This window comes from Armigeres subalbatus, chromosome 2 (genome assembly GCF_024139115.2).
Source record: "Armigeres subalbatus isolate Guangzhou_Male chromosome 2, GZ_Asu_2, whole genome shotgun sequence".
NCBI lineage: Eukaryota > Metazoa > Arthropoda > Insecta > Diptera > Culicidae > Armigeres > Armigeres subalbatus.
Genome location: NC_085140.1, coordinates 135,209,608 through 135,222,692, shown reverse-complemented (window position 1 = coordinate 135,222,692; position 13,085 = coordinate 135,209,608). Strand labels below are relative to the sequence as shown.

The 13,085-nt window shown below is 39.2% G+C and overlaps 1 protein-coding gene across 2 annotated transcripts in view; it reads left to right on the top strand.

Moving 5' to 3' along the window:
* The window catches only part of LOC134210895 (uncharacterized), a 100,002-nt gene that overhangs the window by 73,320 nt on the left and 13,597 nt on the right, over positions 1 to 13,085 (top strand). For both annotated transcript variants that reach the window (XR_009978884.1, XM_062687321.1), the window contains exons 4-10: positions 2,561 to 2,929; positions 3,069 to 3,201; positions 3,263 to 3,637; positions 4,348 to 4,671; positions 4,728 to 4,914; positions 4,980 to 5,145; positions 5,257 to 5,380. Coding sequence is in view for 1 of the 2 variants with exons in the window: in XM_062687321.1 (XP_062543305.1) it covers positions 2,561 to 2,929; positions 3,069 to 3,201; positions 3,263 to 3,637; positions 4,348 to 4,671; positions 4,728 to 4,914; positions 4,980 to 5,145; positions 5,257 to 5,380 (1,678 nt within the window). In the remaining variant the exon portion in view is untranslated. The remainder of the gene's footprint in view (positions 1 to 2,560; positions 2,930 to 3,068; positions 3,202 to 3,262; positions 3,638 to 4,347; positions 4,672 to 4,727; positions 4,915 to 4,979; positions 5,146 to 5,256; positions 5,381 to 13,085) is intronic.

Genomic DNA, 13,085 nt, shown 5'->3' with positions numbered 1-13,085 from the left:
TACATTTTAACCTTCACCTTGCAGGATGTATACCAGCTCAATGTTTCACGTGCTGATCTCATCAGCTGTGTAAAATGTGTATGTTGCAAGATAGTTTCACTTCGAGATCTCAAACGTTTGCTCACTGATTAGAGCTCTCTCGACTATAAGCGGAAGCTAAAATATTAACATGGAATGCTTTTTTTGAAATCAAATATTAGATCCTGCGAATATATCTGAAATTCGAACAAAATGTACAAACTCTCGACCAACCATTTCTTCAATTCTCTTCAAAATTCTTTATGAAGATCTATAAAGGTTTTCATAAAAAAAACAGTTCTACTTTATCGACCTGTCAAAATTTTCAACAAAAACAAAAAAATAAACGGACTTGGCGGTCATATGGATACCACTTCTGCTTCATATGCAGGACGGTGAGTTAAATCCCAGGCCCGTTCCATACCTCCTACTTTGTACCTTTCCATATAATTCTCATGTTCTAGCAATCGCTAGAACTGGAAATGGGCTTTCATCCCGTTTCCATCTTCTATCCTGAATCAACAACATGACTAGTTCTAACAGGTAACTGTTAGAATTCGAAATGAACGAAAAAGCTCATTTCAGCATCCAATTATATTCACCACCCTTTCCTAATTATCACATTGACAACCCGTTAACCAAGATAAACCTGAGTTGACGAATAATTGGTCGGACTAAAGCTACGAACTATTTTTTAAGCATAAAAATCTCAGTTATTTGTTATCCAATTTTGGGTCATATGCATAGAAATTATAATATGAACTCGATACACACAACTTTTCAAAAGTTGCTTCAAACTTTCCATTCTCTGTAGGTGGATTAAGTCGGGTTTTCAAATTCTAGATTAAGAAAAAACATTTTAAAAATGTATTGCGGTTAGACCGAATGCCTTACATATGGCTGAAAGTTCCGTGTTGAAACAATATGTGGTGACGGTGGGTCGTTTTGTAATCGTAGAGTAAAATATAGCGCGCCCCCATCGCAGCATTTTGGTTGCCTCACGTCACATGCTGCCTATAAAAAATCCGATTATGTATACCTACTTGATTGTCAAATTTGTACGAAACATATAATAAATGCGCATAATCCAACTATATATTTGGATATGAATGACAAAAAATCTATCGAGATTTTGAATATTGGGGACAAAATTGCCACCTGTGCAGTGCACATGTTGCACGTATGTGAACGTGCCTTATTGCGAGATTTGATACAAAACACTTAATGCAAAGTATGTCACAACATTTTGTTCTAGGTGCAATAATATCAGTAACTTTGATTTCGCAGATTCCGGGCATTGTTGGGTATATATAGAGGGAGATCCCTCAGTGCCGGACACATAAGCCATTTAACGAGAAACTCTCTAAGTATCCGGATTATTTCCGGATTTTTTTTTATAAGTATTCGGATTATTTTTGGACGATGTACTCTGATGATGAATTTTGGTGGAATTTTTCACGGTTTAGAAATGTGTCCCCGAGTACCGGACACTATTGCATTATGTGCAAATATGACCAAGTTCCTATAACATGATTTGAGACATCAATTAGAATAGTAATGTTGTTCACTTGCTTCCAGTTGTAAACATAGATACACGTGTCATTAGAGCTCATTTGACTCCCCACCTCAATTTTCCTACTCAAATTTCCCTCTATTTTCTATGACTTCTTCTAATTTTGTTTCTGCTTATTTCTGTGGTTTTCTGATTGATCAGCAAGAAAAACCATTGAATTGATGTAAGTTTAACAAAACAGGTGCAAAAAATGGCTATGTGGTCACATGAAAAACTCATTGTCCGGACAGCTACCGGACAGCTACCGGATACAGAAATTGATTTTGCACCATAGATACATTATAAATCATTATAAATTATATTATTACAAATCATGATCGCTATTTGAAATATGACTAATATTGAGCAACTCGACATAATCAGAAAGCATTTGATAGATTTTAATATTGCTGATTAAAACCTTCTAAAATAAGGCGAAACATAAAATTTTTTGACATTTTTTCAATTTCTAATTTTGTATAAAGTTTACAACATTTGGGTCTGATATTCCATGCAGGTACAGAACTTTTCAATAGCTTTCTTTTGTACTACAAGTGCAAGTGCCGTTTTTTGAAGTGTCCGGTATTAAGAGGTGTCCGGCGCTAGTCCTTTTGCAAACAACCAAAAAAAAACACAATAACAATAATCAAGACAATCAGCTCTCCATCTTTCGGTTACACAGAAAAAAATAATGAAAAATAAACAGCGCGTAAAACTTGGCATGTGGAAATTTACGCCATTCTACGCTGAAATTGTCCTCTTCCTAACAGATTGCTTACAACTTGTATACAATAATGACGATTCACGTCAAATTTTGTATACATTTAGGCTATATTCTGTGTGGAATTACGCTAATAATGGCGTTCCATTTATGTGCATGAATAATAGCATAAATTTCAGTGAATTTTTCTATCTGTGTAGGTCTAGAGTTAGAATCAATGCATGCGCTTCTCGGAATAACCCCATTATTACTTTTATTGCCATTTACAGAAACTTCAAATCTTCAAATCACGCCGCAGTTCCGAGTCCTACCACTCACGGCGCAGTCGAATGAAGTTTCGTGCATGCCAGATCGCTGTCAATGCAATCCTCCTGATCGGTCTTGCCATCGGACTGGCGTCGTATCTGAGCAAGAACCCCCCGATCACCTACGTAAATCAAACAACAATCGCCCGCACCATCAACAATCGGCTGCCACCCCTGGAGACGACGATCGCCCCCATCAAGGTGGATAGTAATCCGGCTCCGGGGGTGTGTCTACCGGTGATCGTCAAGTTCTGCCAGCAGCATAGAATACCTTACAACTACACCGTGTTTCCCAACTACATCGGACACTTTGGCCAACCGGAAGCTCAAATGGTAAGTACTCGGTTGCCCCTCTCGCACAATTCCCGCTGCCCCGAGGGGGAACTCTACTCCAACCTACGTCACTGACTGGTTGTGTTTGTGATTGCTGGCTTCACGTTCACCCTGACTCACGAAGAGCGATGATTTCCAGGAAATTGATCTCTTTGAGGCGCTGGTCGATGTCCAATGCTACGAGCTTGTTCCACTGTTCTTATGTTCCCTGTTTGTGCCTAAATGTGGTGCCACCGGATCCACGGTGACACCCTGTAAAAGTCTGTGTATTGGTAAGTGCAGGGATTGGGGTAATGATTTCGATTGGTCTCTTCAAATAACATATTTCTCCAGAAACTATGCGTCGATGTAGCTTTTTCTTCGATGTTTTCGGACTGGAGCTACCGGATTACCTGCACTGTCAACTGTTTGGGGACTCGATTGACGCGAACCAGAATGAATGTGTCGGAATGGCAGAGTACAAGGAGTCCAAATTGCGTGAAAAAAGACCTGTTAGCTGTTCTGGATTTTTGTGTGATAAGAGACGTTGTATACCCAGCGACTGGCGATGTGATGGCCACGTGGACTGTGCGGATCAGACAGATGAATCGCATTGTGACGTTTGCGGTGAAAATGCAATTCATTGTGGTGACGGACGATGTATGGGCCAAAAGCACGTTTGCGATGGAGTGCAGGATTGCCCGTATGGACAAGATGAAAGAAATTGCAGTAAGTGTTTAAATTTAGTACTGCTGTTTTTCAGAAGCAAATATTATTGCCAAATCCCAGAGGTATTTATGTAATTTTTCAAGGAACAAGAAAAATAGGTAAAAATGTTTATTTGTTATGTCCTATTTTGTGTAGGTTACGTTACTGATTACCTTTTACAACAACGACAATTCTTCTGTTTAGTTCACAACAATTTTCGTAAATTGACATAAGAAGCTTGCTGATAACTGTGCTTTTATACTCTGGAAAAGTGACGTATGCACCAAATTACAACAAGATTCTTATTCTTTAGTTAAAGAGAACTAGCTATTCGCGTAGAAAACCGTGTTAATTTCAAAATCAGCGTAAAAAACCATTACCAAAATGGCGTACACATCATGTTGTCAGATTAAGGCAGGGTCTATTAGGCTAAATGACATCAATTTAAAAATCATCGAAGAATAGAAGCATCTCCCCGAATACAAAATATTCCCAAAATTTACCTAAATAGCTTGAAGCATATATTTAAAATTGTATTGCATTTTCACTTTATTTTTTCACTCGGATATCTTAATTAAGGATATGTTAATGTTATTGAGATTTTTTGATAGTTTTTTTTTATCATTAATAAAAATATCTGGAATCAGTTGTTTCCCTAAAATCTTGCGATAATATTTGTTTCACCAGAAATCGTGTTCGGGAAATACAGAAATGCGTACTTTGAATTTCAGTTCGACTTAGCGAGCGTAACGGAGACTTAGGCCGCGGCACATTAGAGGTGTATAAGGCGAATCTGAAGCAGTGGGCTCCTGCATGCGTCAAAAATTGGGACCCGGCAACATCACCAACTTTGATTTGTTCTATGCTTGGCTACAGCTCGGTAAACTCCAGTCGTACGACAATGCGCGGTTCAAATCGTACCCTCATCGGGACGAAGGACGCATCATCAATGTGGCGAATGTACCAGAAAAAGAGCACCAACATGCTCAAGGAATTCAACAGCTGCGATGTCAACTCGAGATACCCCGTTGCGGAATTAACATGCTCCAATTTTGGTTAGTATCGAATGTGAAACTTTCTGGAACTGGTCTTCTATCAATGCCCATTTCAGCGTGCGGAAAAGTGCCAAACAAAAAGTATCGTAAACCACAAACGCGAATCGTAGGAGGGAGTTATTCCAAGCCGGGGGATTGGCCCTTCGTTGCTGCCATTCTCGGCGGACCGGAAGAAATTTTCTACTGTGCTGGTGTCCTGATTGCCGACCAATGGGTTCTAACAGCATCACATTGCATTGGAAAGTAAGCGACTTTAGAAAGCATTGCGGCCGTAAAACAATATTGACATAAAATTATTTCCTCATCAGCCATACCACGGGAAAAAGAAGCATAAGCGACTGGACCATTCAGTTGGGTATCACGAGGCGCCATTCACACGCGTACTACGGTCAGAAGGTGAAGGTCAAAATGGTGATTCCCCATCCGCAATACAATCTAAATATTGCCCACGACAATGATATTGCACTATTCCAGGTATGGAAACTCAATAGAAGGTAGCAAATTTTGCTGTCATAAATTGTTGCCATCATTCATAGCCCCACACATATATTGATATATTGATTCTTCGGTTTCCTTTTCTTGCAGCTTGCCACCCGGGTTGCCTTCCACGAGCATTTACTACCGGTTTGTCTTCCGCCATCGCACATCCGTGAGCTGATGCCCGGAACCAACTGTACAGTTGTAGGCTGGGGCAAGCGTGAAGATAGCTGTGAGTATTCATCTGAACATATTTCTTCTTTCTGATAAGGGTTGATCCATAAAGTACGTCAAGCAAATAAATATTATTTTCAACCCCCTTCCCATTGCACTTATAAAATGTTTATATGGATCGTCGAACGCTCCCCCTATAAAAGCGTGCTGGTGACCATAGTGAACTGAGTTCAAATGGGTTATCACCTCGAACTAAGGTTATGCCATCAAGCTTTCCCCACGAAAAGAAAGTGCAATCTACTTATTCCATTTTATCATAATGCAAGACCACAAAACGTGCTACAATTTAGTTCAAGTATTTAACGGCTACTCAGCCCAATAGACTTACTTGACGTTTTAACACGTGTGTTGTCTTCATCAGGGGAAAACTATTGTTGTCGTTTATTGCCTATTGTTTGCCTTAACTGAAACTGTTGTGGTGGAAAAGTTTGATTGTAAGTACATGTCTTCAGAACCCCTGTCACTTTTAATGACTGACACTAATTATTCGGTAATAACAAAATTTCAGAAAACCAATCGTAACGTAACACAAAGGAGTATATAATTTAAGTTTGTGCTATGAAAAACTTAAAACTACGAGGAAAAAAAACAATCATAAATAAGAGGGACAAACGCAACAATAGCTTAGTATTTCGTATTTAAAACATTGTGAAACTTGTTCGAAAGAAATAAAACTATGATCTACTCCAAGTGTTTGTCAGTGACTAAACAAGGAAAATATATAAGCTGGTCAACAAAAATAAACCTTCAGAACGCTGGTTTTATTGTTGGTGAAAAATAGCAAACCTACTTTATCCCATATTAAATATACCGGCATACCAGCCCCATTTAAGAATTTACTTAAGGACAAGCCTCCCGGAATCCAAAACTAAATGCACTCGCGTTTTCAAGGGCACCCTATTCAAAACGGAAGCCACGCAAAACTGTCATTTTTATTATTCCAGCTTTGTTGCGTCCCATCATGCGTGGAATAATAAAAAATGACAGTCGTGCTGGGCTACCGTTTCGAATGGTGTGCCTTTGAAAATGCAAGTGCATTTTGTTTTGGATTCTGGAAGGCTTGTCATTAAGCAGATTTATCAAATATTTGAATATTTGAATTTTTAGATTTTTTTAAAGTTTTGTATGGAAAATGCATTTTTTTTTTCATTGGTGTGCGGAAAACCAATTATGCCGATACAAACATCAAAAAAGAATTATGCCCACCCCTTCGGTTTTTTTGCCAAAAAATAACATTCTGAGGGGGCAACAAAAAAAATTACGAAAAATCTGGAGGCTTTTCAAAATTTTCTTTAACAAATCTGAGGAGTTTCCTATTTTATTTTTTTTTTTATTTTGTTAATTATTTTTAATTACCCCATCTTGGCCTTATGGAGACCAGTAGAACATAATTTTTATTAAATACTTGCCTAATGGGACGGACCGGAAAATACCGGCAGTAATAGACTTGCCTATGTTTTATGAACGTCTAACTCGATTGCCGAGTCAGCAGCTCTCGACTGGAGTACATTCGCTAGCCCCAGAGGGTACATCAGACAAAAATGCGTAATGGCGGATACAAAATTCCAAATCCTACAATTCCAATAGAAAATTATTTATTAAGGTTTACGTAATATTTGTGTATTTTCCCAAACCTTTGTTTTGTAAATAATTGTCGAGTTTTTTTTTCGATTAATTAAGATACACAAATCATTTAATTTTCACATAGTTCTGTAAGTGATAAACTTCTCTTTCTTGAAAAAATCACGTTAATAAAGATATAAAAAAAAACATAGTTCTGTATATACTTCTTTTCAAACTCTGTTCAAATTTCATATTTTTCGCACCCTTCTGCTTTCACAACATTCGCCACAAAACTGAGGCATGTCAGTGTCTTCCCGAGCGAAACTCTCTTCATTCCGCTGCATAATGCAGCGTACACACCAGTCAAGCAGTTTGACAAACATTAACTCCGCCCCCAAGAAACCGCTTTGGTTGCGCATTGTTTAAACGTGTGTGAAGTTGTTCGAACAACTATTTGACAGTTGGCGGCTTGGTTGGAAAAAAATAAAACGGTTCGATTTTGGTTTGAGTTGACAGAGGCGGAGTCAAAATTCGCCGAACGTGTTTGAGCATTTGTAGTGAAGTTGTACAAAACCCCTTATATTTTTTGATGGTTGGTGCTCAAGTTGGCGCTTCGGTCGTTCGTGTGTGTTATGGTAGGCCGAATAAATTGATTGTTCGTGCCGCTGTTGGTAAAACTTGATGGATGTTTGAATAAACGAGAGGTGGAGTCAATGTTGGTCAAACTGCTTGACCGTGCGTACGTTTCATAACGGCTTTCTGCTCTCACAAATATCTGTCTCTGCTGACACTCTAATAAATTGTTCAACAAATGTATTATGTGACACCATGTATATCGATTAATGCTTTATTTTACAAATGATTTGATAAAATTATCTACTTAATATTATTCTATTATGTCCTACAATAATATGAATGTCGATCAGTATATCAAAGCCTATTGAACCCTAACCACCACAACTAGCACAACTAGCTATGGGACAAAATATCGAAAGGACGAAGCTTCCACTGATTTTTTCTTTTAAACTAAGAAAAAAAGACGTCGAATGACTAAAACGTAAAATCTAAGGGTTTGAAAGCCTTCATTTGAGAGGCATGAAGGTTTTTTTTTTAAGCTAAGTAACTTTATTGCAAAAGGCTTGAAAGCCTCCTTCTAAGCGTCTCGGAAGCCTTCTTCCAAGCAGATTGTAAGATTATTTTTGTAAAAAATCGTAAGTTTCTTTTCAAAACACTTGGAAACCTTCCTTCGCGAGGCTCGGAAGCCTCCTTTAGGTTAGAAGGTCGGTTAGGAGTTTCGGAAGCCTACTTTCAAGAGGCTCAGAAACCTCCCTCCAAGAGGCTCGGAAGCATTCTTTCAAGAGTCTCAGAAGTGTTCGTTAAAAATGCTCATAAGCCTCTTTTCTTTTTCTACTTCAATGGTTCTACATTCCATTTGGAACTTATCTGCCTTCTCAACTATAAGCATTCCCTCAGTTAATAAATGAAAGCTTTTCTATGTCCGCCATTGCATGAGTTTGTATCTTGTGAGAATCGCACTCGTCATCTCCGTATTGGCAATTCTACGCCTTTGCTCGCAAGGCTACTGGAGACCCCAAGCCTACTTTTAAGAGACTCGAAAGCTTTCTTTCAAGAGACTCAAGAGGCTTGGAAGCCACCTTTCAAGAGGCTAGGAAGCATTCCTTCAAGAGACTCGGAAGCCTTCCTTCAATAGGCTCGGAATTATTCTTCAAAGAATGCTTTGAAGATGATGCCTGCGGTATACAAATCGGGCCTGGTAGCTCGGAAGCCTCCTTTCAAGAGGCTCGGAAGCCTCCTTTCAAGAGGCTCGGAAGCCTCCTTTCAAGAGGCTCGAAAGCCTCCTTTCAAAAGGCTCGGAATCCTCCTTTCAAGAGGCTCGGAAGCCTTTTTTCAAGAGGCTCGGAAGCCTCTTTTCAAGAGGCTCGGAAACCTCCTTTCAAAAGGCTCGGAAACCTTCTTTCTAGGGGCTCGGAAGCCTCCTTTCAAGAGGCTCGGAAGCCTCCTTTCAAGAGACTCGGAAGCCTCCATTCCAGAGGCTCGGAAGTCTCCTTTTAAGAGGCTCGGATACCTCCTTTCAAGAGGCTCGGAAACCTTCTTTCTAGAGGCTCGGAAGCCTCATTTCAAGAGGCTCGGAAGCCTCCTTTCAAGAGGCTCGGAAGCCTCCTTTCAAGAGGCTCGGAAGCCTCCTTTCAAGAGGCTCGGAAGCCTCCTTTCAAGAGGCTCGGAAGCCTCCTTTCAAGAGGCTCGGAAGCCTCCTTTCAAGAGGCTCGGAAGCCTCCTTTCAAGAGGCTCGGAAGCCTCCTTTCAAGAGGCTCGGAAGCCTCTTTTCAAGAGACTCGGAAGCCTCCTTTTAAGAGGATCGGATACCCCCTTCAAGAGGCTCGGAAACCTCCTTTCAAAAGGCTCGGAAACCTTCTTTCTAGAGGCTCGGAAGCCTTCTTTCAAGAGGCTCGGAAACCTCCTTTCAAGAGGCTCGGAAACCTCCTTTCAAGAGGCTCGGAAGCCTTTCTTCAAGAGGCTCGGAAACCACCTTTCTAGAGGCTCGGAAGCCTCATTTCAAGGGGCTTGGAAGCCTCCTTTCAAGGGGCTTGGAAGCCTCCTTTCAAGCGGCTTGGAAGCCTCCTTTCAAGCGGCTTGGAAGCCTCCTTTCAAGAGGCTTGGAAGCCTCCTTTCAAGAGGCTCGGAAGCCTGCTTTCAAATGGCTCGGAAGCCTGCTTTCAAATGGCTCGGAAGCCTGCTTTCAAATGGCTCGGAAGCCTCCTTTCAAGAGGCTCGGAAGCCTCCTTTCAAGAGGCTCAGAAGTTTCCTTTCAAGAGGCTTGGAACGTTTTTTCAAGATACTCGACAAACCAGTTCTCAGGAAGCATTTAAATGCAGAAAACGATCAACCGAACGTGAATTTCAATGAGCCAATGATTTGGTGATCCATATTTCACCTGGCATGCACTATATTCGCACACTCATGCAAATGTATTCGCACCAAATGTTGAGGATTATCCTGAACTACAGCTAACGAGTCGAAATATATCCCCCTGCAGTGTTTTTACCAACTTCAGATTTTTTTTTAACCATACCAAATTGGCACGCACGAATTTTATGTGTAGCTCCTTGCAAGATTTCTGGATGCCCGCCTCGAAATGAAGCAAAATCTGAATTGTGTAGTCCTTCACTTTAGATAGCAAGTAGGATCAAACAAAAAAAAACACCAAATTCAGTCATTCTGCCCTCTTCGGAAAATCCACCAGAAAATCAAATCTTCGTGTGCTTGGACTCTGTAATGATCTTTTTGAATTAGTTGTTAGAAGGAAGTAAAATGACCACAATACATAACAAAATATTGTACTTGCGCACTAAACAATAAATTTCCATTGAAAATTCAGAAGAATTTCCGTTGAAAATTAATTTGTTGTGAAATTTCTTAAGAAGAAGAATAAAATTTGAATGAATTTCCCGTGGATATGCGGCAGAATTCCCAGCTTGAAAAACTTCCATTGAAAATGCGGAAGAATTTCACGTGGCAACTTGAAAAATCAGCAGTAGCTTTCTTGAACAATTAGAAGAATTTTCCTTGAAAACAATTTTTTTCTTTGGAATTTCGGAAAGAGTTCTTTAGCTAACTAAAAAAACTACAAGGGACAGCCGTATGATTGGCTGTTCGAACTTTAGACGTATAATACAAAGCTACTATAAAATTTAGAGCTGAATCTAATGGAACATCCTACCCTAGTAGCACAATTCATATCGATTTTGTTGCAGCAACTCCAATGTGACTGAATTTGGTTGCATAGGAGTCGCAGTGACTGATATATGACAAGTGTGCTACGCGGGTACGTGTTCGAACCTTCAAATGACTGAAATAATTGTATTATTACAAATTATGAGTAACACGGCTATGCAGTCTCATATAATTGAAACGAGTTTTATTCATCGTCCGACGTTTCGACACGGGATTAGTGTCAACCTTGAACAAACCGCAAGTCTTTCGGTTCCCCAAAACTAATATATATGTACAAGAATAAAAAATAAATTTAGAAACATGATTTCGGCTCGGTAACGCCTCACGGCAAATGAGCCTTTCAAATAAAAGATAGATTTTAAATTTTAATTTTTTTTTAATTTTTTATGAATAATTATGGAAATTTGGACACTTGGAAGTATTTCCTTTAGAAGTCTCAATACGAAAATAAAATTAATTAAGAGAAGGCTTACCTAAACGACAATAATAGAAATATAAATTGCCGAAACCGTCAATTTTCCCTTGTTTAAAAATAGCACGACCTCATAGATAACTTTTGATAACAAACTGATGGGTTTGACATGCAAACTTCAAAGGTGCTGTGTGCTTGCCTTGCTCGAAAAATAACAATCTTTTTTAGCTCTCCATGATACACGTGGAACCACAACCAGCTGACACACAGATCAAAGAGCGCCTGACTAACGACTGAATCCGTCCATCCACAGCATAAATACTTTCCTTCTCAGTATAGCCCGGCTCAATCGAAAGGAGTTGGCTTCGATGATCCCGACACCGCTGGGCGCTGGTTATCTGTTGACTTCTCAGAAACATAGGTGAAGATTGATATTAATAGTACAGCAAGACTGATGAGTGAATGGGGAAACATAGAAAGTACTTTTTATTGTTCCTCATTTCTTTATATTAGTGTGATAAAATCTTGGGATAAAGCCAAGATATAGTTAATGACTGCCCTGGCGTGTTTTGTTTTGTGATCTGGCAAGGAACTTCGAAGATCTATTTGGTTTATTGTTGACCGAACATTCTTTGCACATTAAAGTATGCATCATTAAAATAATTTTATTTCTGTCTAATATCCCCTACCACAAAAGTACGGCACTGACGTCCCTACATCGTACACCATTTATTCTTTAGAAGAAGCAGAATTGAAATAGCTATCGGTGGTTATTCCTAGAGTAACTCAAGTCAGTTCGGAAAATGAATGTTGACTGAAATCCAATTTCCGGCTACACGTTATCCCCGTACTGGCATGTGGGCTGATTTTCTTCTTGGTTATTTTCTTCAACGTTGAGGCTTTTTTATTTGCTCTATCACACTCAAATGAAAATATTTTCAATGAACAAACACCATTAGAACGAATTAAACATGGAAAAATACATACTATTATCCTTTCTTTCATATTGAATTGATTCTAATTATCTATGCGTATTTGTACCATATTACTATGTTACATATGTATCAGCTAAGGCAACACTATCTCAAAGCATTATAAGAGACACCTTAAGTTATCCAGCCTCCCATTTCACACAGCTTTAAGTAGTCAATATATAATATTAATGCCTAGAAGCACAGTCTGAAAAGAAAAAAAAAACATTTTCGCTGTATCCTGATTTTGAGAAGTGGGATACCATCGCATCTTATTCAGTGATGATTTCAACAGAATTTGCTCGATTTTTGCTGAACTAGGTGATTGATGTTTCTATTTATTTAGCACCCCTATACTGTAAACATACTTTTCCTAAGTTTGTTAGGGGATATACTATTAGACAGACTATCTGGCCGACCTCGCACAGCACAATGAAGTGCAGATTCCGGCATAGCGGGATAAACGAAGTAAACTTTTTGAACAGGTGGTTTACGTCAATTAATTTGTCGGATTAGGTGTATATCAATCTCGCACGTGTTAGATTTTCATTGTACTGTACCGGTGAGCAGAGCATTCGCCGGAAAGCAGAGAAACTTCATTTGTTGACCGAGGATATCATATGCCATAAGCAAAAGAATCAACAGGAAATGGAACTGTTCCGTGACTAATCAGACGCGTCGTCACACATGCTAGTAGGTGTAGAGTTTGTCAAATTTTGATTTGTGAGGAATTTTATAGACTTTTTCTGCTTGAACCGAGGGGTCGCGTGATAAAAATGGTCACCTGTGCACCAATATAATTTGTTCTATGTTTAAGAAGTTTTTGAACTAGCTATGTAATATAGGGTAAGGAAGGTATTTTGGACCACTTTAGGAGATGGCCGAACAATTTCTCGAATAAAAGTTGGATTTTGTAATAATGCTTGATCAATCCCCTAAGCAACAACCAGTGGTGAATGCTAGGTAGAATGTGTAGGTAAAAATGTTGTAAATCCCACCGAAAG